The 24,453-nt window shown below is 48.5% G+C and overlaps 3 protein-coding genes across 3 annotated transcripts in view; 2 read left to right on the plus strand and 1 right to left on the minus strand.

Moving 5' to 3' along the window:
- nt5dc1 (5'-nucleotidase domain containing 1) overlaps positions 1 to 13,020 on the minus strand; it is a 43,069-nt gene extending 30,049 nt beyond the window's left edge. The window contains exons 1-6 of the mRNA XM_056580744.1: positions 12,640 to 13,020; positions 12,098 to 12,189; positions 11,544 to 11,615; positions 10,315 to 10,424; positions 9,001 to 9,080; positions 8,459 to 8,540 (exon numbers count right to left, since the gene is read on the minus strand). Of these exons, the coding sequence (XP_056436719.1) occupies positions 8,459 to 8,540; positions 9,001 to 9,080; positions 10,315 to 10,424; positions 11,544 to 11,615; positions 12,098 to 12,189; positions 12,640 to 12,732 (529 nt within the window). The 5' untranslated portion in view covers positions 12,733 to 13,020. The remainder of the gene's footprint in view (positions 1 to 8,458; positions 8,541 to 9,000; positions 9,081 to 10,314; positions 10,425 to 11,543; positions 11,616 to 12,097; positions 12,190 to 12,639) is intronic.
- Positions 2,282 to 8,471, plus strand: col10a1b (collagen, type X, alpha 1b). Its single transcript, XM_056580742.1, has 3 exons — positions 2,282 to 2,392; positions 3,390 to 3,549; positions 6,013 to 8,471. The coding sequence occupies exons 2-3, from the start codon at positions 3,405 to 3,407 to the stop codon at positions 7,848 to 7,850; spliced, it is 1,983 nt and encodes a 660-aa protein (XP_056436717.1). The 5' UTR covers positions 2,282 to 2,392; positions 3,390 to 3,404; the 3' UTR covers positions 7,851 to 8,471.
- A 520-nt stretch (positions 13,021 to 13,540) lies between the features above and the next one.
- Positions 13,541 to 23,998, plus strand: frk (fyn-related Src family tyrosine kinase). The gene is made up of 8 exons (XM_056580743.1): positions 13,541 to 14,201; positions 15,643 to 15,764; positions 17,534 to 17,697; positions 17,959 to 18,121; positions 18,579 to 18,737; positions 19,954 to 20,135; positions 20,777 to 20,942; positions 22,053 to 23,998. Exons 1-8 carry the CDS (start codon positions 13,831 to 13,833, stop codon positions 22,259 to 22,261), a joined length of 1,536 nt encoding a protein of 511 aa, XP_056436718.1. The 5' UTR covers positions 13,541 to 13,830; the 3' UTR covers positions 22,262 to 23,998.
- The last annotated feature ends 455 nt before the right edge of the window (positions 23,999 to 24,453 follow it).

Here is a 24,453-nt window from a genome sequence, read left to right on the forward strand (position 1 = left end):
CAGAGCCCAGTGACTTCATGTGGTCACAGAGCATCACGTCATGTCTGCGCCTCAGCCCCTGCTTACTCTATAGAGGACTTGAAAGATTCAAGGCGACACGCTGGCAGACCCTCCTCCCAACAGAACCCGGCACACAGCTTAGCTCAGGAGGTAGAGCAGTTGACTTGCAACCGAAAGGTTGATAGTTCAATCCCCAGCTCCTGGGGATTGAACATAGTGTTGATGTGTCCCTGAGCGAGACACTTAACCCTAACTGCTCCTGACGAGCTGGCTGTCGTCTTGCATGGCTGACTCTGCCGTCGGTGTGCCAATGTGTGTATTAAACGATGCAAGTCGCTTTGGATAAAAGTGTCTGCTAAATGCCCTTATTGTAAATTGTACACATTAGGTAGGGTTGGGTTTACTTATTACATCCTGATTCTGAAGGACGATACATCAACCAATAAACAGATTGCTTTGTTAGGTTAGTTTAGGTTAAGGGCTAGGGCTAGGTTAGGATAGGTTACGGGTAAGGTTAGGTTAGGTTATGGGTAAGGGCTACGTTAGGTTAGAATAGGTTTTAGGTTAGGTTAGGTTTTAGGTTAAGGAGGGTTAAGGGTTAGGTTTGATTAGGGTCTAGTTTTAGGTTAGGTTGAGGTTAGGTGAGGTTTAGGGTTAGGTTAGGGGCCACTTTCATGGTCAAATAAAGGGGAGGGAAACACACATTTCACAGACAGACAGAAGAGGGGAAATGAATCCATGACACATCAGGTTATTTTGGTCTGTGGGTTTTGTGTAAAACTGTGATAAAGAACAAAAAAAGGTTTCTCAGCATCAAACCTACCGATTATGTTCCTAATGGTGGATTATCCACTTTCTTCTTTTTCATTCTGTGTCCTCAGCAGGGTGTGACACTGTGCCCACGCCAACTTAATTGAATTTAAATCACAACGTTCTGGCTGTGGGTAATAAAGTATAAACCGGGGATCTATTTTAATATCTTGAGTGCCGTTGAGCCATGAAGCAACGTGTAATCATTCGTATACAACCTCTGCCGTCCGCACGCACACGACACCACGCTGGTGAAGGTCCACATCCAGGACTAGACCACATCCAGACCTGGACCACATCCAGACCTGGACCCCCTCAGACCGGCTATCGGATCAGGGGTGGCTGTGGCCCATGAGGACTAATCTAATACTTTGTGCGGTAAAATAAACAATGCTTTCTCATCGCTGTGAGATATGAACCTTCTCTGTACGGATATAGTAAAGTCCCCTCGGTCTCCTGCTGGGACCCCCCCATGTGTCACCTAAACAACTTTACTACCTTACTAGCATCCACGTTTCTGATGGCATGAGTAAAACACTACCCTTGACCATAGGCTGGGGGAACCCTAACCCTAACCCCCATGGAAGAGGGAGACCCAACTCTGCCCTCCGGTGTCTCAGTGTGGTACTGCATCTCACTCACATTTGATTATATTTTTGCACAAAAAAATAGAGTTGCCCATAAAAAAGCTCTTGTTCAACTGACGCTGATGTAGCCAGAAGTATTATTGCATGTCAGGACATTAATATGTTGGATTCTGACCAATATCCTTCAAAAGTGCCACATTGGTCTATTGGTTGATTGATGATGCTAAAGTGCCAGTATTGGAAATACATCAATAGTTAGAGACTTCATGATAGAGTTATTCTTTTTGAATAAGACGTTCGACACCAACACCCCACAAACAGACTCCAGAAGTTTTCTGAACCTCCTCAGCTTGAGTGGCTTCGAAACAGAAAGGGAAACTTAACTTAACCCTAACCCTTTAAATCGACTACCACAAAGCGGCAGACTTGTGATAATGTTTCAACACAAAAGACAGAACAGAGGGATCAGGTCGTCTACCCAGGACCCGATCACAGGTCCAAACTCAAGACAATACCTAAACCCGCTATTTGCAGCTCCTCAGAAGACCAGTTCCTCACCAAAAAAACCCAAGACCAGGTCTAAACCAAAGACCAGGTCTAAACCAAAGACCAGGTCTAAATCCAAGACCAGGTCTAAACCCAAGACCAGATCCTAACCCAAGACAGGAGCAGCTTCACAGGAGATCAGGAGGATAGAAGGAAAGAGAGGAGAGAAGAGGTGGAGGAAGAAACAAACAGCAGGAGGGGCGGGGCCCAGCCGTAGTCATGGTGACGACGCGGCACCCCCTCATTAAAGACCATGACATCAGAGTGGGGCGGAGCCTCGGAGCCTGGACCTCTGTGGGATGGAGAGGACCAGGGTATAAAGACCTGCAGCCCAGAGGCCCAGGAAGCAGCAGCAGGAGGTCTGAGCAGAGACGTCTTCACACTCTAGGATTTAACCCGGGACAGCAGCCTCCCGACCGCCCCTCTGTTCTCTGGAGCGTGAACCCAAGGTAAGGGCTCTTCTCTCTCTGGTCTGGCCTCCACCTAGTCTCGCTGTCCCTCTGGTCCCTCCTGGCCTCTTTCCTGGTCTCTCTCTGGTCCCTCTTCTCATATCTCCTGGTCTTTCCCTCTGGTCTTCCTCTGGTTCCTCCTTGGGATCTCCTGGCCCTCCTGCTCCCATGGGGGACAGGTGGTCTTCAAGGGGGACAGGTGGTCTTTATGGGGGACAGGAGGTCTTCATGGGGGACAGGTGGTCTTTATGGGGGACAGGAGGTCTTCATGGGGGACAGGTGGTCTTTATGGGGGACAGGAGGTCTTCATGGGGGACAGGTGGTCTTTATGGGGGACAGGAGGTCTTCATGGGGGACAGGGGGTCTTCAAGGGGGACAGGTGGTCTTCAAGGGGGACAGGAACTCTTCATGGGGGACAGGAGGTCTTCATGGGGGACAGGAAGTTTTCATGGGGGACAGGAAGTCTTCATGGGGGACACAAGATTTTCAGGGCATGTGGACCTGGTCTGTCCAGGACAATGGGTGAGGTGGGAAGTGGAGCAGAGAGGTGGAAGGAGGAGCAGAGAGGTGGGAAGAGGCGCAGAGAGTTGGGAGGTGGAGCAGAGAGGTGGAGGCTCAGCTAAGGAGCAGAGAGGTGGGAGGTGGAGCAGAGAGTTGGGAGGTGGAGCAGAGAGGTGGAGGCTCAGCTAAGGAGCAGAGAGGTGGGAAGTGGCGCAGAGAGTTGGGAGGTGGAGCAGAGAGGTGGAGGCTCAGCTAAGGAGCAGGAATGGCCAAACTGGTCTGAGATTAACCCAAGTGCTTCTTACTGAGCCAGCAGGTGCAAAATTGAAGTATTATAGGTTGTAAATGGTGTGTAACTGTAATCCAACACTCTCAGTACTGGCTGATGATTGACCCATTGTCTTTAATTTGACTGCCTGTGTCCGGTGGAGTTTCAATGTGTTCACGTTGAGTGACGTTACCCCCGGTATTGAAATGCTCTTCCTGTCTTTCCCAGGTTCAGCGTCCCATCATGGATCTCCGCGTAACCAGCGTTCTGTTCGTCCTGCTCGCCCTCGTCGCAGCGACCCCCGATAGGCACTACCAACACGCCAGGGTCACCAAGAGCTACCCCGTCAAGGGCCACCAGGTTAAGGCCCAGCAGGTCAAGAGCCAGGGTGAGCCACGTCCCCTGGGACACCACCTCTACACCTCCACACCCGTATGCAGGACAGGATCCCGATTCCTCTGTCACCCGTCCAGATAGTTTAAATAGGGGTCGTATAGATAGTTTAGAAATGGGACAAATACAAAAACAATGTCGTCAAACAAAATATTTTTTGATGAGTTATCAAAAGTCTTTCTCGTGAAAGTCATCAACCAATGGGTTGAAAATCATAATTAAATAGTTTTAATTATGATTAATCCAGCTGCTCTTAGAGCCATCAGTTCAGCAAGCTTCCAAAATGAAATGCGTTTTTCAAGGCCCAATTCAGCAGGTACTCTTCGTATTGAGTAGGACTTCAACTCCTCTCTAAACCTACCTTCATGGACCAAGGTGCACTTTTATTAGCCCTTTGCCCAATACTGTGGTTGAATGGTCAGAGACACTGGCTTACAAATGTGTGTGAATGTGAAATGGGAAGAGCAGACCTCATGAGGACTGCAATAAGCTCAGACCTCAGCGGTCTGGGTTGATTGCTGAGGGCATGTCCCTCATTGAAAGCCCCTTAGGCCACCAAGTCTTGGCAAAGTTAAAAATCTACGCCCAGACAAAACACTTATTTTTTCTTTTTAAGAGACAGTGGTTCATTCTTTATTTATTTAACAACTGCCTGATATAAAAGTGAATTACACCCAAACGTCAACAAGAGCTCAAATTAAAATAACTCCATAAAACCAGAAGCACCAAACTCATTACAACAATCTTCTGTGGTTTCGTCAGTCTGGCTTCTTTGAAAGAAAAATCCCCAAACAACGTAAATAGCGCGGCGTGAATTCCAGACATCAAGCTCTATACATAAACACACCGTCGCTACTTAACGTAGCTCGCGGCTGTAGATCGCCTGAAACTGACTTATTTTACTTCCAGTACGACGGAGTACACATTTATTTGATTCATTAAGTTAATTTTGCTACAGATGTGTACATTGTTGAGATGACTTATTCAGTAATGACAATAGATGGCAAATGAAGTGGGATATTGATGAGCTTCAGAGGTCATGATACTTGACTGGATCCAGATTAGACGTAGGAACAGTTCATCACAGTTCAGAAAGGGTTGGGCGTCAGGACTATCATCACCGTCACGCTGCGGTGATCCAGGAAGGTTCCGCCCTAACACACAAACACACTCCACCCCAACACACACTTAACCATCTCTGGTTTGCTTTGGAACAGTTTCGTGTGGTGGGGGTTCTGCCAGCCCTTTGTTTTTAAGTACACGTGCAGTTGAAGCACCATCGCAGTGTTGTGTTTTCGCTCAACCTTTCTTCTCGTTCTTTCTCTTGGGAGCAGATGACTGGTCCTCCTCCACACATTTACACAAGCTGATAGAATCACAAAGCCCAGAGTGGACTCCATACGAGGATGTTTTGTAGAACATTTCATAGTTTCAAACTACAGATTTAAGTTTAAACTTCTGCCCTCCTGGACTATGTCAGCCACTACCCCTCACTAGTAACCGTTTCAAACCACCGCAGGTGCGACTTCTGCGGACCTTGAACCAACCCAGCTCGGGTCAATTTGATCCTCCTATCAACGGGGAGGCTGCGGTCAAAGCCAGAGGGAACTCAAGCAGTTGAGGTCTTTATGCAGCGTGTCCGCAGCGGTAGAGCAGTACACGTACAGTACGACGCATCAGGCTTCCCCAGCGAGGAAGTATGTTTATGTTGTGCGCCGCGTCCGGTCCCAGACACTAAGAACATTCCAGAACACAAACCAAGGAGCTGCACTGCCCTCAATAACAAATTCAGAGGCACAAAATTTGGGGTCAACAACTGGAAAACCACTAACTATACATTCGGCCGCCTCAGCTGGCCCAGGAAGTTAGAGGCGTAACGTATGGAACACGCTCGTTAGAGGGCAATGCCCATGAACTGGTGCGGCACCCACAGGATAGTGGGACTGAGTGGGAACATCCTGTCTACAACTGGTGTTGTCCCTGACCACACTACATGATTAAAGGTGGAGTGGAAATGATTCTACACTCTTTAAAAAGGTTGTGGTGCAAAGATCCACGGCTGGTTCAAGTAAAAGATCACATCTAAACTTTGAGTGTGTCAGCTGTATGTCGAAATCCCCCTCAGCAACACAGAGCAAAGAGCTGATGTGTTCCATCAAGTGATGCGTAACAGAACAGCTAATCAATACTCCCTGTGTCACAAATAACTCCTCCATGTGCCCTCATCTTCATCCGTGACAGTATTGAGTATCGACAATAACAATGTCCCCTGCTGCAGGTTCAGCTGCACCTGCCACCCCACTCGTTAGATTTTTTTGACACCAAAAACGAATGAGAACTCTTCTAACACGAGGGCCAATCAGCCAGAGTTGATTCCCCGTCTGCGCCGCCTTATGCTTTCAATATAAACCCTCTTCTTTACGTATCATGAGTCATAATATACTTCCTTTTCTTCCAGTCGGTGCCCAGGGCTCTCCCGGTGAGCCAGGCCCCATGGGCCCCTCTGGACCCCCTGGTGAGGCCGGCCACGGGTACCAGGGACCCGCCGGCCCCCCCGGCGCCCCCGGGAGCCCGGGCCGTTCTCAGGCTGGCAAACCCGGATCCTCCGGGAGCCCCGGGAAACCAGGAAGCAACGGGGCCCCGGGCCTCCAGGGTGAGCCCGGGTCCCACGGAGCCATGGGCCCCCGAGGGTCGCCAGGGTCCTCCGGGAGCCCGGGACCCGCTGGGTTGACCGCCTCGGGCAAACCCGGCCCCCACGGCCTGCCTGGGTCCATGGGGTCCCGAGGAGAGACCGGTCTGAAGGGACACCCCGGCATCCCCGGCCTCCCCGGCCTGAAGGGAGAGAGAGGCCACGGATCGGTCGGACCCCAGGGCGCCCCCGGCGCAGGAGGCCCTCAGGGGCCCTCCGGCATGCCCGGCTTACCCGGAGTCGGCAAGCCCGGAGCCTCCGGGTACCCCGGCGAATCAGGGAAGGGCGGCAGCCCGGGAAGAGACGGCGCCCGTGGAGCGATGGGCATGCAGGGGCCCAAGGGCCACACCGGGGCCCCCGGCATGGGAGGGGCCGGCAAGCCTGGTCAGAACGGCTCCCCCGGTCTGCCAGGGTCCCACGGGCAGAAGGGGCCTCAGGGGCCCTCCGGACAGCCCGGCGCCCCCGGCATTCCCGGTAACGGTAAACCAGGAACCCCCGGGAACCCGGGCATCAGGGGGTCCCCCGGTACCTCCGGCACCACGGGACAGAAGGGAGAGCCCGGCCACACCGGGTACACAGGCCAGCCCGGCGGCCTCGGCGCCATCGGCCCAGTCGGCCCCCAGGGGGCCAGAGGGTTCCTGGGAGAGACCGGCGCCGTGGGACCCAAGGGCGACCTCGGGTTGGTGGGCGAGCCAGGGGCCAAGGGCACCAAGGGCGACCAAGGTGCTCAGGGATTCACAGGTAAGGCTGGAGCCCCAGGGCTGAACGGTCCAGGGGGAGCTACTGGTTACACTGGTCCCCAGGGCCCCAAAGGAGTCCAGGGACACGGCGGGTCCCCAGGCAGCCCCGGCTCCAACGGCGCCCCCGGGCCAAAGGGCCACACCGGACACTCCGGACCCCCCGGGAAGAGCGGCGAGAACGGAGCTCCAGGCGGCCGAGGGCTCGGCGGTCCTTCCGGCATCACCGGCCCCGCCGGAGCCAAGGGCCACCCCGGCCACCCCGGCCAGCCCGGCCCCGCCGGCTTGACGGCTAAGGGCATCAGCGGCCCCATGGGGCCCCCCGGAAACACGGGAGCCCGTGGCCACGACGGGCTCCCCGGAGCCGCCGGAAGGCCCGGCCCCCCCGGCCCCCCGGGAGAGATGGCCTACCACCACGAGAAGGCCATGCCCATGAAGGCCGAGGAGTACGCGATGCCCCACGAGATGAAGGCCCCCATGTCGGCCTTCAGCGCCGTGCTGACCACCGCCTACCCCGCCGCCGGCCAGCCCATCGCGTTCAACCAGGTGCTGTACAACGGCGAGGGCCACTACGACGCGCACAGCGGGGTCTTCTCCTGCCAGGTGCCCGGCCTCTACTACTTCTCCTACCACGTGCACGTGAACGGCGCCAACGCCCTGGTGGCGCTCTACCACAACGAGGAGCCCGTCCTCTTCTCCTACGACGAGTACAACAAGGGCTTCCTGGACCAGCTGTCGGGCAGCACCGTGCTGCAGCTGCAGGCGCACGACCGGGTCTTCATCCAGGTGCCGGACGAGGAGAGCAACGGCGTGTTTGCGGCGGACAACGTGCACTGCTCCTTCTCCGGGTTCCTGATCGCCTCCACGTGATTCCCCCCCCTCGCTGACCTCCACCAACCTCGACGGGTGAGGAGCTGCAGCGTGGAACAGCTCGGTCCAAAATAGGAGGGAAAAATGCATTTGGAATTCTTGAAAAAAATGTCTAATATGGCTAAAATTTGACCAAAAATTAACCTGTTTCCGGTGGTTCATATTGTTCCTGTATCCCCGAGTAGAGATTGGGCCAGAGCAAGTTTAGGAATAACCAATCAGAAGATCAGAATAGAAATGGTGCTCTCCAACTTCCTGTAACATTTACAGCAAACCTTTAAGTGTATGTTATTGTATGTCGTCAAAATGTTGTACCTGTAATTGACATGGAAATAAATGTGCTGTATTTGAGACTGATGCTTCTTAATCTAAATGATTACAAGGAGATTTTCTAAAAGCATTTCTTTAAAACAGCGATCTCCCATTGGTTGTATAAAGGGAAAACAATAAAGTTCGAGTTCGAAAATGAGAAAGAGGATATTTCTGTGAACAAATCGCCGTTAACGAAACGCTGAATTGCACCCACTCAGCATCTTTGAATTCATAGCATTCAACCGTTTGGAACCAAATCCTTGAACTGAATATTAAAGTGGAAGTTGAAGGCTCACCTTTAAAGGCCGATGTGTTGTAGTTGTGGTCGATGGCCGCCACCATGTCCTTCCAGAACTCTGCGTTCACCTCCTCACCCCGCTGCACAGGGACAACGACACACTTTACCATTTCTATTCCATGTGACAAAACTAACTAGAATGCGTTTCGCCCTCACGAACTGCGAGTGTGGTTGCTAAAATGCTAACGTCAGCGCTAACGTCAGCGCTAACATCACCACTGCCTGAACGTCGTAAAAAGTGGTCCAATTCAGCAGTGCCGTCTGCCCATTGACTTACATTGTACAAAAAAGAAGCAGAAAAAGCGTAATAGTTTATAAAGATGAAAGAGTTGAAAAACGCCAACATGTCGTTAATGAGCTGGACTTTTTGATATTTGAATGATTTCTGTAGCTGAGAGTATGCAGGAGCAGTTGACAGATAACAGGCAAAGGGAATAAAGACAACTTAAGAAGAACAGTAGATGGGCTTGCAGTAGCAACCACGCTAATAAACAATTATTGATTATTGGAAAGACGAAGAGGAAGAGGAGAAAAGGGTACCTTGTTCAACATGTCCACCACCCGACCACACAACAGAGCCCCGGGGAGGTCGAAGTAGTTGTCGTAGAAATAGTAATGTGCTGTGGGAGGCAACGGCATATCAGACAGGTTATGGTTAATATCAACATGATTTATTAGAATTACATCCACATGATTTATAATAATAACATCAACATAGGACTTATTATAATATCATCAACTTGATTTATTATAACATCCCATAGGATTTATTATAATAACATCAGCATGATTTATTATAATACCATCACATAGGATTTATTATAATAACATCACCATGATTTATAAAGAGTTATTACAATATCATCACCATATGATTTATAATAACGACATCACCATATGAGTTATTATAATATCATCACCATATGAGTTATTATAATATCATCACCATATGAGTTATTATAATATCATCACCATATGAGTTATTATAATATCATCACCATATGAGTTATTATAATATCATCACCATATGAGTTATTATAATATCATCACCATATGAGTTATTATAATATCATCACCATATGATTTATTATAACATTAACATATGAGTTATTATAATATCATCACCATATGAGTTATTATAATATCATCACCATATGAGTTATTATAATATCATCACCATATGAGTTATTATAATATCATCACCATATGATTTATTATAACATTAACATATGAGTTATTATAACATCATCACCATATGAGTTATTATAATATCATCACCATATGAGTTATTATAACATTAACATATGAGTTATTATAACATCATCACCATATAATATATTATAACATCATCACCATATGAGTTATTATAACATCATCAACATATGAGTTATTATAACATCATCACCATATGATATATTATAATATCATCACCATATGAGTTATTATAATATCATCACCATATGAGTTATTATAATATCATCACCATATGAGTTATTATAATATCATCACCATATGAGTTATTATAATATCATCACCATATGAGTTATTATAACATTAACACATGAGTTATTATAATATCATCACCATATGAGTTATTATAACATTAACACATGAGTTATTATAATATCATCACCATATGAGTTATTATAACATTAACACATGAGTTATTATAATATCATCACCATATGAGTTATTATAATATCATCACCATATGAGTTATTATAACATCATCACCATATGAGTTATTATAATATCATCACCATATGATTTGAGGGGGCCATGGGGCCCGGGGCCCCAGCGATCAGAGCCCAGCTCCGCCCGGGCCCCGGGCCCCCCAGAGGTACCAGAGCGTACCTGAGCGGGTGAAGGAGGTGTTGAGGCTGTGGAAGTGCTTCCACTGCCTCTGGGGGCCGTAGTGCTGCAGGATCTCCGCCTCCGTCAGGTCCCTGGTTCCGTGCGTCGCTCTTTGGAAACAAAAAACACATGAAAACATTCAGAGAGGCTCGGGTTGACCCGAGGCGCGCCGTAGAACACAGGGTCGCATGGGAGCTGCAACAGCACGGCCACGGTGGACCTGCTCCTAATGATTCGTATCTCGATACAGTCACTGTACATTTACCTTTAGGGCATTTAGCAGAAGAGAGAGAAACAGAAATCGATCGCTCCCAGTAGTACGGTTAGGTAGTTCATAACCATGTGAAGGGTGAGCACCAAGCACTAACAATCACTAGGTTAACCCATTCCCCGTACACAACAGAGATAGCTAGGATAAGGCGCTACATGATGCTAAGTACTATTTTTAAGGGCATGGACATCCAACATACAGTAAGTGTCGTGGAAATATCAATCATAACTATAAATATACAATCACATACAAATTATATTAACCTTGTTTATATAATTATTACATTCTAAGGAACTGTATACATTCTCCCTGTAACTTAAGTTAATTCGTATTCAAGCTCCCACTGGAGCCAGGAAGTCTGGTTTTGTGACCAGGCCAATCGACTGACTTCTTTGTTGTGTAAACTCGTTTAGAGCCAATTCTGTAGACATGTCCAATACCCACCCATTGTATTACAAATTGACTTGTCCTAAGGTCACTCCCACTTCCTTCCCACAATGTTAATGTTCCCTATAAGAATCTTGTGAATCTATTGTCTCGTGGAATGTGTTCGTGGTAAACTTTGCTGCCGGTACCTTTCCCATGATCATGCTTTAAGATTAAATCAAATATTTCGCTGTCCGACGTGTCCGTGAGAGAACTTTCTCTTCATCAGTAAGTTTGGACACTAAGTGCCAGGACGTACAACGTACAAGAAGTGCTTAAGAGGGGTGTTTTAATGAGAGTGAGGGAGGAGAAGGGGCGCTTGGGGGTAAGATGGGAGGCTAGTATGCAGAGTCCAGGTGACCTCTGAACCAGTGAACCAGAGACCCTTGCTGGTGAGCGACTCTGCGGTCCTCACGGCGGTAAGCTGTGTGCTTGCTTTGGGTAAAAGTGAATAGTGAGGAATGTGTCTGTTGACCTTCTTCCAACGACGTTTTGATGAAGTCATGAGTGCATGTTGATGTCCGGGTCTTACCGTAGGACGGTTCCATCTGCGGCTAGCTTCACCAGGTTTCCATCCTCAAGGTCCACCACAAGGCCTTTGAAACTGGGGCCCAAGCACACAAGCACCATCAAACCCCAATATCACCATCAAACCCCAATATCACCATCAAACCCCAATATCACCATCAAACCCCAATATCACCATCAAACCCCATCATCACCATCAAACCCCAATATCACCATCAAACCCCAATATCACCATCAAACCCCAATATCACCATCAAACCTCAATATCACCAACAAACCCCATCATCACCATCAAAGACCATCATCATCATCAAACATCATCATCACAATCGAACTTCATCATCACCTTGTAGAAGTTAAGAAGCATCACGCATCGCACAGATTTACAAACTAATAATAGGATAATAAGAACATATGGGGACTTCTGTATATTGGTCATAATATAATAGATCCATGTCAAGTCTTTTCAGAATGGTAAATCCCAATTTAAATCGTAATAATAACCCTGTTAGTTTGGTGAGGCCGTTGGTAGGGACAGGACGGAGGAGAGAGACCTACCAGAAGTCCCAGGTGGCCGGGGTGAGGAGGAGCAGGTCGGGGTCATAGCCCTTGTGATCCACCAGATACCTGGCGAAGCTCTCGTAGATCAGCTGAAAAGGGGTGACGGGGGAGGGTTTAGAAAACACTGAGGACATCCATTGGGGGTCTCGATAGCTACATCGTGACGGAAACGATGGAATATACTTTTTTTTGGAATATACGGCTTTATAAAACAAGACGGCAGCTCGCGTCCGTCAGACCGACTACAGCGAGTGGCCATGACCGCAGCTCATCACCGCTGGGGTCTCTTGATGGTGCGACGCTGTAGTGAATTCAGAGGTGGTGTCTAAACACGGAGTGAACGGTCGCCCTCACCCCCAGCCTCCAGCTCGTGAGTCACGCGCTGTGGTGCTGATGCTGCAGCATCCCTGCATCACCTCGGAGCCTGCTGCCTCCTGTCACTCAGAGCATCCTGCCCCCTGTCACTCCACACCCCCAGCGGGCCTCATGCGTGTCTTTACAGACACTCGGATGGTGATGGGTCGAGGCCCCGGACTCACCCTGGAGGTCTCCTTCAGGTGGTACCGACACAGCGTGTGGTCGAGGTCGAAGCCGATCACGTCGCAGTCGGAGAGGCTGAAGTAGTCGCTCATGGTGAAATAGGTCCCACTGTGCACCGACTTGAGCACGGCAGCACAGCAACACACACACCGCCGCTCCGTCAACGTCACTGGTGCCGCGGGGTCCACGTGGGGTCCGCCTCCCCGACCCGGAGTGGACCAGAGTCCGGTCTACGAGCCCCACGACCCGGAGTGGAGCCAGAGTCTGCTCTACAAGCGCTTATCCCTGCTTCGATACCTCAGTGGGTTGAGCACATGTCAAAACAAGTCGTCCTGATCCGTGCCTAGAGAGCGTCAGAGAGACGGGGGCGGGACGCGGCTTTTCCGGATATCAGACGGTACCGTAACACCGCGTGTAGCTGCGCACTTGCTATGTGCGTTACATCTGGACGCACATTTCCAAATTGTGGTTTAAAAATACAAATATGTAGTAGCATAGGCCTACTAATATATATATATCTGTGAAATATATCTGTAGAAACAGATATGTATACATATTTATGTAAATTAAAACGTAGTGTATTACGCTAGAACTTTACTACACCTCATTATTTATTACAACCGTTTTCGTTTTTTGATGGTAACTTACTTTATTTTATCATTATTTATTATTGTGACCTATGCTGCTAATTATTTTTACTTAGTTATTTTTTTAACCTATTTATATGTTTGCCTATCTATTTACCTAATCTTGTATTGTTGTTGCTATGTGACTGTTGAGGAACGAAGAATTGTACTCGTATCTGTTCAATAAAATGTAAAAAAAAAGTAACAGATTCTGATTATAACAAAACAAATCTTGAAACCACCAGTAGGGCTTCCTACCGTAATGACGATAGCCGGGCGCTGACTGCTGCTCAGGTGAGGAAGGTGCAGCTGATTAAGCCGCACTCTCGACATCGGCCATAAACCAAACTGCTGCCCAAACAGATTCTTGTTGTTTCCATGGTTCGGGTCCAACGAGCGAAGGGGACATCTTTACGACCCGGCGGGCATTTATAGTCCGCTATCTCCAACTTCTTCTGGACAACCACCGATCAGATGGCCCGAGGACATTCCGGGGACAGGACGGCTGGTTGAGCTTTTCACTCAGGAGGATCATCTGGATCATCTGACCAGCTTCAGTCCACCATGGAGACCCGGTTCCAGGACCTCCGGGAGGCATGCCGCTCCTGCTGTTCGGCGTGTCTGTCCTACTTTAAGAAGGCTCCTCCGGACAGCCGGCCGGGCCTCAGTAAAGGGGACATCGAGATTTTGGCCCCTCAGCCCAGGGTCCCCGGCCTGGCACCCGAAGCGGTCAAGTACGTCTACGTCGCCCTTTTTGATTACGCCGCGCGCACGGAGGACGACCTGAGCTTTAACACGGGAGACAAACTGGAAGCTCTGGACAAAAGTGCAGGCGACTGGTGGGTTGCCCGGGCCCTCACCGGGCTGTCGGTCAACCAGCAGGGCTACATCCCGTCCAACTATGTGGCCCCCGTGGAGAGCATCGAGTCCGAGCCGTGAGTATCCGTAATATGACTTATGATGAGGATGGTGCAGTCACAGGTAAACAAGGAGCACCAGGACATTATGCTGTATCAAGGTGTGGATCATCTGGATGGGGATATGGGCTAGGGCCAGGGCTTTGTTTACTGAAGTAATTCTGTTTCAAACCCTTCCAACGCAGAGTTTATTTGTAATTAAGTTAACTTGATTAGAAGTATTTACTTGAACAACCCTGATGTCTCATGGACCTTGGTCAAATTACAGCCGAGTAGGTTTAGCTTCATACATGGTATTGAATTTAATTTATTTTTCTTTAGTTGTTTTTCTTCATGAAGTGTTTTGAGTCCGAATATTAGTTCTGGGGGTTTAATGATTGGCTCTTAAGCAGGAAGTGAAGGCAGGCCAATGCCTCAACGTTAATAATTCTCATGGTGGGGAAAACCCGGTCAAGGTTCATGATAAACTGGTCGAGGTTCATGATGACCAATCCGTTTAATGGGACCAGGTGTCTGCTCAACAGGGGGAGAGAAGATAAGGTCTTCCTTTTTAGATGCTGGGTTCAGCTGTGTGTCAGAGTATCCCATACTGATACTTGTGTTTCAGAGTTCCTTCTGGTTTTTCCTGTTCTCTTCTAATAACAAGTTGCAAGCAGATACGCCCCGTGACCATGCTATTGTTTCATCAGGGATGAGAGGCTATTTCCATTACTCTGAAATCATGTCACGTCAGTGTCTATGGGGAACCAGTTCTGCCTAGACTGAGGCAAAAGGTCCCCAGCTATTGTCCTATTATGGGGTGTGAGTAAATTTCCATTAGTTTTGACACCGAAACCAGCAGAGTTTTCAATGTGCTGATCTGATACCGTGCTGCCAGATCAGATTGACAGTTTCCAGCCCGATCACAACTTAAAACCCTTCAGACTAAACGAAAACCACGTAAAGCTGCAAAGTATTGAGCTACATACACGATAGACCACGCATCTTGTGTGTTGTTGACCATAAAAGGACCTTGTTTTGACAAATATTGACAACCGCAGCCGAAATTTCATCTTCCATTCCAATGCAATTTTTTTTGGATGGATCACACATTTATGTTTACCGTCTGGGATTTTCTGCATCTTTTGGAGTGTGTGTGTGTGTGTGTGTGTGTGTGTGTGTGTGTGTGTGTGTGTGTGTGTGTGTGTGTGTGTGTGTGTGTGTGTGTGTGTGTGTGTGTGTGTGTGTGTGTGTGTGTGTGTGTGTGTGTGTGTGTGCAATAAAGTCTTCTTTTGAATACCAGAACCATCTAAAATCTGTTCTAGCTAATTGTTCCATTTATGCAGACTGTTCAATTCTAACACAATGTGATTTTTCTGGGATTAAGTTTCCAATTGTTGAAACGATAAAGTGCTCAGGGGTGTGTGTAGCCCAGGCTGGGACTGGTTGGACTGGTTTGGTGACGCTGGTTTGGGTGCAGGTGGTATTTCCCGGACACCAAGAGACTGGACGCAGAGAAGCAGCTCATGGCTGGAGGCAACAAGCACGGAGCCTTCCTGATCCGCAACTGTGAGAGTCAGAGAGGAGAGCTGTCCCTCTCCGGTAAGGACCCCTTACCAGACCCCCCCACCCCCCCACAGGGAACTGGGAGCTTTCCATTACAAACTGGGAATTAAAAGATGCCCCATAGCCGGGAATTGATGAATGCCCCATAGCTTGCCCTTAATGCCCAATAGCTTCCCCTTAATACCCCATGGCTTCTCCTTAATGCCCCACAGCTTGCCCTTAATGCCCCATAGATTCCCCTTAATGCCCCACAGCTTGCCCTTAATGCCCCACAGCTTGCTCTTAATGCCCCATGGCTTCTCCTTAATGCCCCACAGCTTGCCCTCAATGCCCCACGGCTTGCCCTTAATGCCCCACAGATTCCCCTTAATGCCCCACAGCTTGCCCTTAATGCCCCACGGCTTGCCCTTAATGCCCCACAGCTTGCCCTTAATGCCCCACAGCTTGCCCTTAATGCCCCACGGCTTGCCCTTAATGCCCCACAGCTTGCCCTTAATGCCCCACAGCTTGCCCTTAATGCCCCACAGCTTGCCCTTAATGCCCCACGTCTTAATGCCCAACGGCTTGCCCTTAATGCCCCACAGCTTGCCCTTAATGCCCCATTGCTTGCCCTTTAGGCCGGGCACAATGGGGGGGATCACCCCTCGAACCCTCGGGACCAAAACGAAGCCCTCGACTTGTTTCCATCACTCAGACCTCAGACTCTGACTGGGTTTAGACGCAAGTTCTAACGGAGTTCAACAACACCCTTATTGTTCCTCATGTTCCGCTAATGTTTAACCCGCTCAGTTAAATCCCATGCGGCCACTCCCAGAATGGTGCCCTTTACTTCCTGCTCCGGAAGAATGTTCGCTCCGTCAGAGATGTCATTGTCTCCACCGGTGGAATGATGGAATGTTCAGGTTGTAAAATTAAACCAATAAACCCGGGGGCCCTGTGTTGTTTACTAGTGAGTGTTACCGACTGGTGGGTTGTTTACTAGTGAGTGTTACCGACTTGTGTGTTGTTTACTAGTGAGTGTTACCGACTGGTGTGTTGTTTATTAGTGAGTGTTACCGACTTGTGTGTTGTTTACTAGTGAGTGTTACCGACTGGTGTGTTGTTTACTAGCGAGTGTTACCGACTGGGGTGTTGTTTACTAGTGATTGTTACCGACTGGTGTGTTGTTTACTAGTGAGTGTTACCGACTGGTGTGTTGTTTACTAGTGAGTGTTACCGACTGGTGTGTTGTTTACTAGTGAGTGTTACCGACTGGTGTGTTGTTTGCTAGTGAGTGTTACCGACTGGTGTGTTGTTTACTAGTGAGCGTTACCGACTGGTGTGTTGTTTACTAGTGAAGCGTTACTGACTGGTGTGTTGTTTACTAGTGAGCGTTACTGACTGGTTTGTTTTATTACTGGTGAAGCGTTACCAACTGGTTTGTTGTCTACTGTTTAAGCGTTACCGACTGGTTTGTTTTATTACTGGTGAAGCGTTACCGACTGGTTTATTGTCTACTGTTTAAGTGTTACCGACTGTTTTGTTGTCTACTGTTTAAGCGTTACCGACTGGTGTGTTGTTTACTGGTGAAGCATTACCGACTGGTTTATTGTCTACTGTTTAAGCGTTACCGACTGTTTTGTTTTTTTTACTGGTGAAGCGTTACCGACTGGTTTGTTGTCTACTGTTTAAGCGTGACCGACTGGTTTGTTTTTTACTGGTGAAGCGTTACCGACTGGTTTGTTGTCTACTATTTAAGCATTACCGACTGGTTTGTTTTTTACTGGTGAAGCGTTACCGACTGGTTTGTTGTCTCCTTGTCTCAGTGCTGGACAGGGGAAAGGCGAAGCATTACCGACTGCGTCGGGGAGAGAACGGCCACTACCACGTGTCGAAGAACAGGCCGTTTGAAACCCTCAAGGAGTTGGTGCAACATTACTCTCTACAAGAAGATGGCCTCTGTGCAAAACTTCTTGAACCATGTAAAAGGGTAAATGTGATCATATTTATTTTTCCTGTAGTGATGGAAATCAATACACCAATCTGAACCTGCTGATTTCACATTTCTGCCTGATTTTAGTTTCTTCTTTCGTTGCATGTCCTGTTGTGTTTTGTCTGGGTTCCAGTCGATCTCAATGTGTCAATAGTAGTGACCCTAATTTAACCTCCACTGTCTCCAGTGAGCGTTCGTTCTGTACTATTGGAGCTGTGTTCTCCAGCTGATCTGGAGCTAACTCCGGCCTCCTTCCAGATGGAAGCGCCCCAGACCCACGGCCTCTCGTACCAGGACCAGTGGGAGATCCCCCGCAGCTCTCTGAGGCTGCTGAAGAGGCTGGGAGCCGGGCAGTTCGGGGAGGTCTACGAGGGCCTCTGGAACAACACCACGCCAGTAGCTGTGAAGACACTGAAACCGGGTAAGCATGCTAAGCTAGGCAGCTACTCCACTTAGGAGCAAGCTAACCTACCGTCACCCTGCTAAGCTAACCTACCGTCACCCTGCTAAGCTAACCTACCGTCACCCTGCTAAGATAACCTACCGTCACCCTGCTAAGATAACCTACCATCGGCCTGCTAAGATAACCTACCGCACCCTGCTAAGCTAACCTACTGCCACCCTGCTAAGCGACCCTATTACCATATGTTGAAATATGCTACTACTACCCAGCTATGCTAAGCACTTAACCCGCTAAGGAGACCCCAACCTCAACCCTGTTGAGGTAACTAGATGCTATCGGCCACGGTGACTGCGCTGATATCGCCTGCCGAGTTAAAGGATGTCAAAAATGTCAGACGTTTCGGAGAGATTACAGTCGAGGCCGCGCATGCGCCTCCACTTCCTGTACTGATCCTATCTTCTGGTGGCTCTGCCAGGAACCATGGACTCTGAGGACTTCCTCCGGGAGGCCCAGATCATGAAGAAGCTGCGCCACCCGAAGCTCATCCAGCTGTATGCTGTGTGCACCCTCGAGGCGCCCATCTACATCATCACCGAGCTCATGAGCAACGGCAGCCTGCTAGAGTTCCTCCAAAGTAAGAGCCCCCTGCTTTATTCAAGCCATTTATTAAGCCAGCGCTGATTGCATTCTTCCTGCTAAATTCTTTCGAAGTAGGCGTAGCTATAGAAGTCCCTCAAATAATTGCGCCCTGCTTCAAATGAAAAAAAAAATATCAAGCAAACACTGATTGTATTTTAGCTTCAGAATTCCTCCGCTTTTGAGAAGGAAGTGATGGACATGCTTCAGAATCCCTCCAAAGTAAGGGAGCCCTGCCGTTGTTTTACCAAACAACCAGCTGAGCTTAGGGTTAGGGTTAGGGCTAGTGGTACCTACAGGTTCACCTTGTCATTCCAGGGCGCTGATTCTTGGCTCCCATGTGAGGATGTCACATAATGTGACTTTGAAGACTACTGGCATCTCGGAGCCTATACTTAACTTAAACTGGTTTGGGGCCAGGCTGGAAGAGGGAGGACAGCTACAATCTCTTAAGCCCTCAGCTCTTCATGGTGATGTGTGTGTTGATGTTTGTGGCGCCGTGTACACAGTGCATGTTTGGCCGAGGGCCGCTGTGAAACATTCAGGTAAACCTTCCTGTGTATTTTCAGTGACGTCACAATGCAGATTATTTTATGTCAATTTGCCGGTCCTAATTTAATTTTTCTCCTAGAATATTTATTGCATGGTGAGCTGCTATCTGGCTGATAACAGATCGGCCTCCAGGTTTATCATTTCTAAGAGGCTGCCTCTACATTATGACCTGATGCATTGTCCTGTCAGAGGCCCGGGTCTCAGATCGGTCCAGGGTGTGAGGTCACGGGGGGTGGGGGTGTCACTGACCGGGCAGGGTGTGAGGGGACTGGGGAGGGGTGGGGGGGGGAACTGACCGGGCAGGGTGATGGCGGACGTCACACCGACCGCCCGTTGGATTGATGTCAGCGGCAGGCCTTACTGTAACTCACCACTCAGGCCTTACTGTAACTCACCACTCAGGCCTTACTGTAACTCACCACTCAGGCCTTACTGTAACTCACCACTCAGGCCTTACTGTTACTCACCACTCAGGCCTTACTGTAACTCACCACCCAGGCCTTACTGTTACTCACCACTCAGGCAAACCGTTGCTTTACTCGTTCCAATATCATGTTCACTGGGACGGTTAGTCAGACCTAAGTGAGAGTCCTTCATTCATTGTGTGTCTGTCTGTCTGTGTGTGTGTGTGTGTGTGTGTGTCTGTGTGCGTGTGTGCGCAGAGGACAACGGGAGCAAGCTGGGCATCAGAGACCAGATCGAAGTGGCGGCCCAGGTGGCGTCGGGGATGGCGTTCCTGGAGCTGCAGAACTACATCCACCGAGACCTGGCGGCACGCAACGTCCTGGTCGGGGAGAACAACGTCTGCAAGGTGGCCGACTTCGGACTGGCCCGCGTGTTCATTGTAAGAATATGGACTACATTACCCATTCAAACACAAATTCACACGCAGAGTGTCGAGACACCTAGACACTCTACCAACCCACTCTACCTCCTGAGCCAAATGCCCAGAAAGCTTCTGTGTGTGTACGGGAACACTGTGAGGAACACTGTGATGAACACTGCGGGGGTCTGGTTTGGTCACCTGCCACCCTAAAAACGTGTTTTTGGCAGAGTTTGCGGCTCCTACAGGTCATTTGGTTTATACCTCGATGGTCAATATTTCCGGCCGATCATAGAAAAGTAACAGTTACTTTTTTCTCAAGTATGGCCTGTTCTAAAGGGTTGATGTCATGTTTTTTCGACTTTTCCCTTTGCTTTAGACTGTTATATGATGTATGTATGCATGTTGTACGTCTGCTAAACTAGAGAAATCGAAGTCCGAGCCAGGGGGAGTATTCGCGCCCAGCGAGAACGCCCCCTCAATATAAGGACGTCAAACGATCGTTTGCGCTCACAATGTGCTTCTGTAAAATTTTGACGTCAGAGTAGGAAATGTGCAGTGGCAAATGAACAGTGAAAATTATAAGGGGTATTTCTAACATAGAGGGCCTAACCCTAACTCTAAAAAGGCCTGATATGGGATCTTTAATGTTGTTCCTCAAGGTGGAGAACGAGGACTACTACGTAGCCAGAGAAGGCACCAAGTTCCCGGTCAAGTGGACGGCCCCGGAGGCCATCCACAACGGCAAGTTCACCATCAAGTCCGACGTGTGGTCCTTTGGGATCCTGCTGCACGAGATCATCACCTTCGGCCAGATGCCCTACCCGAGTAAGACCCCATGACCCTCCTAGTCAGCTGTACCGGCAATACTGGAAGCATGTCGACCAATCATGATTATAGATTGATGATTCAGGTTTTTTTTTTTTATTGTTTCTTTGCTCATATCCAAACGTCTAACCTAGAAATGTATAAAAGCAGAATGGCATTCTTGACTAAAATGTGACTGTTTTTTAAAAGGATGGTCATATTTGTTAATTCTGTTGACAACCCAACGATTTGGTTGGCCTACCTGTCTACCTACCTACCTGTCTACCTACCCTGCACGGCCTTGGCCCGGGCTCTCCTCCAAAAGGCTAGGCAGGCCTGTGGCTAAAGCCAGCGAGATAGGCATGTTTTGGGGGAGTGGCTTTGGAGGGAGGCCTGCAGGGAAGGCTGATGTTTGATTCATTTGGGAACTTTAAAGAGGTGAAATCAGGCCACCAGGTCTGAGTGTGATTAGCTGGTACATGCCGTTTGAAAAACGGGCTTTTCCTGTGCCCTAGTGACATCACTAGGGGGTGTGTCCACCTAGATGTATAATGGATAGATGAGCAACATTTGCCACATTCCACTGGGTAGGATGGTAGACTGATCTATCCATGATGCATCTAAGTTGACACGCCCACTTGTGATGTCTCTAAGGCACAGGGAAAGGTCGATTTTCAAATGGCCTGTAAGGGCTTCTCACACTGACACCTGGGGACATGATATGGCCCCTCTTAAGTGTAGCCTACTCGTGCTGATTACTCCCAGTTGCCTACCTGCTTTTACTCTTGCATTGCAATCGTCCAAATACTATCGGTAATGCGGTTGATACAATCCATTTACATTTTTACATTTACATTCAGGGCATTTAGCAGACGCTTTTATCCAAAGCGACTTACAATAAGTACATTTGTCATAAGAAGTGCATCAATATTTCACTGTCGGTACAGAAAGGACGTTCATAGAACCAAGTGCAAGTACAACAATCGCTAGGCTAACCAATTCCCCGTGTTACAGCCATGATGGCAGATACTGCAGTTGCTACAGCTACTGCAGTTGCTACACAGTTAAGTACCAATCCCTACACTGGATTGGTCCCTAATCCTCTGCCTTCGGATGCCCCCCCCCTCCCAGACATGTCCAACTTGCAGGTGGTCTCCAAGGTGCCCACGGGGTACAGGATGCCCGCGCCCCCCCACTGCCCTAAGATGATGTACGCGATCATGCAGGACTGCTGGAAGGCAGAGGAGCAGGACCGTCCTACCTTCGAGACGCTGCAGTGGAAACTGGAGGGCTACTTTGACTCCGACGTGACGTCCTACGACGACGCTAACCGCTACTAGGGGCACGGACTAGCCCGCTGACGCTTGGTCGGGCGGCAAAGGGGGAATCGAGTCACTCGATTTGTCGAGGAAAAAGGGGAATTGTTTTTAATAATGCTGTACGACTTAATTTGAAGCACGTTGCCAACCGAACAATTGCTATTTGAATGAAGGATCATGTCCCGTGCTACTGCGTTGTGTTATCGCTCGTTGTAACCGACCCCAGGAGGAGCGACGGGGTGCGCGTACGGGCGTTTGAGTGGTTCACTCGTTGGTGTTCATTTTGTGACGACTTGATGCACTTTAGATGGTGAGCGAGGACGGCGTTCCTGTCCGGTGGGTCGGGTGTACGTTCCCCTCGGCTTGTGGAGAACAACGATGAGGTCTAGAACCCGTGGGTCAGAGTGGAGCAGCTCGCTACGCTGTGGCTACGACGACATGGGGAACCAGTTCGGCATAGCGCACATTCTCTGCATTGTTTGCGTGTCAGAGCGCTGTGTAAACAAAGAACTGAGGTGTGTGTAAGGGTTGATTTGAACACTGCCTCCTCCTCTATTATGATGACGATGACGAGAACCTGCGCAACAATTATTCCCCGCTCTAGAAGCACAGTATTCTCGAAAGCCTTTTTTAGGTGATCAGAAATGTTAGTGTTTAAGTTAATATGTTGGTGTCATGAAGGTGAAAATGGGTTTAAAAACGTATTGATGGCTTCATTTATTTATGCAAGTTCACTATCGACATCCTGTGAAATGGATTTGATGTATACTAATTATACAAACCTATATATTTGACCTTGATATGTAATGGTTCCTTGACGATAAGATCGTTTTGAGGTTAGGTTGATAACCCGTCAGTGTAATCAAGTTATCTGAGAAACACGTTGACTGGCTTGTATTGTCTAATCAGATGGTGTTGATAAACGCAGTGCCGGAGATTAAACCGTATCACATTTGAATTCACTGTTGTAAATGTTTTACCTTGAAGTAGGTTGAACAAATCTTATTAACACTGGCCAATGTTTCAAGGTCTTTAAATGTATCATTTGTTTTAGCACTGATATTTCTTATGCAAAATGATTATTAAAATAATTTTATTTAGTAGGATTTGAGGATTTGAGTATTATCTAAGGCCTACCTAGTTTAGTTCATTGGAAAATCTGCATGATATTCATATTTGAGAGACCGACTATCTTTGCCATATGAATCCTAAACGCAACGTCTCAACTCGCCACATGATGGCGGTGGTGCTCTCCCTATTTCTGTAACAAGTTCGCCCACTACGTGCAAACAGTCTACTTTGACAAGAAGCTTGTGGAAATGGCCGGTCTGGCCTGAACTTCAGCAAAACAATCAAGTGGTGAGAGCTACTTTGAGCTGAATAGTTCGTTCCCCACGCCTCTGCATCACGGAAAGCACCAATCGACGTTCTTAATAGGCTACTGGTAAACACAGTGCCCTTATACCATGAGGCCCCTGGTTCCCAGTCCCCTTATACCACGACACCACTGGTTACCAGTCCCCTTATGATGCAAATGGTAAACCATTAAGGATGGCCCAGAAATACTGTTTCATGTTTCAGACGCTGCCTTTGAGACGTGAGTATGATAAAACCACGGTCAAAATGTAACTTTTTCCAAAAATTAAATGATCCTTTTCTGGGGTCCCCTGGTGTTTAAATATTCCCATTCCATCCCCACTCTAAATGAGAGACCAGGAATCAATGCGTTCTAATTGGAATCAGACAAGGCCGTTGGACAGTTTCCTCCGTTAAGGGCGTATCCTTCATCGGAGAATGGGTCTCATCCCGACCCAGACGACGGCGGTTCAGCGGCTGCTCTGCGGCCCCAGAGGAAGACGGGCCGTCCTGCTCCTTCATAGGCTGCTGAGGAGGAGGCGGGGTCAACGCCTCCGGGAGCGCATGGGTTCACGTCCCAGCTTATAGATGAGTGATGATATGTTTAGATATTTTTTACTTTAGTTTTTGTTTAAACAGCCTAACAAATCATAAAAAAACAACTATTAATTACAGATGTGGTTTTCTTAAAGATATGCGGCAGTCTTTTAATGACGTTCCTGAATCTTAAACACTACTTTGTACCTTAAGTACAAGTCTTAAGAAGCATAGAGGGCTAAGCAATGTTGAAGAAATATGAACAAGTGAACAGTAAAAGTGTTTTATGGCTCCCCTTGTGGTCGGTCCGTCCAGCGACC

This window comes from Gadus chalcogrammus, chromosome 21 (genome assembly GCF_026213295.1).
Source record: "Gadus chalcogrammus isolate NIFS_2021 chromosome 21, NIFS_Gcha_1.0, whole genome shotgun sequence".
Classification (NCBI taxonomy): Eukaryota; Metazoa; Chordata; class Actinopteri; order Gadiformes; family Gadidae; genus Gadus; species Gadus chalcogrammus.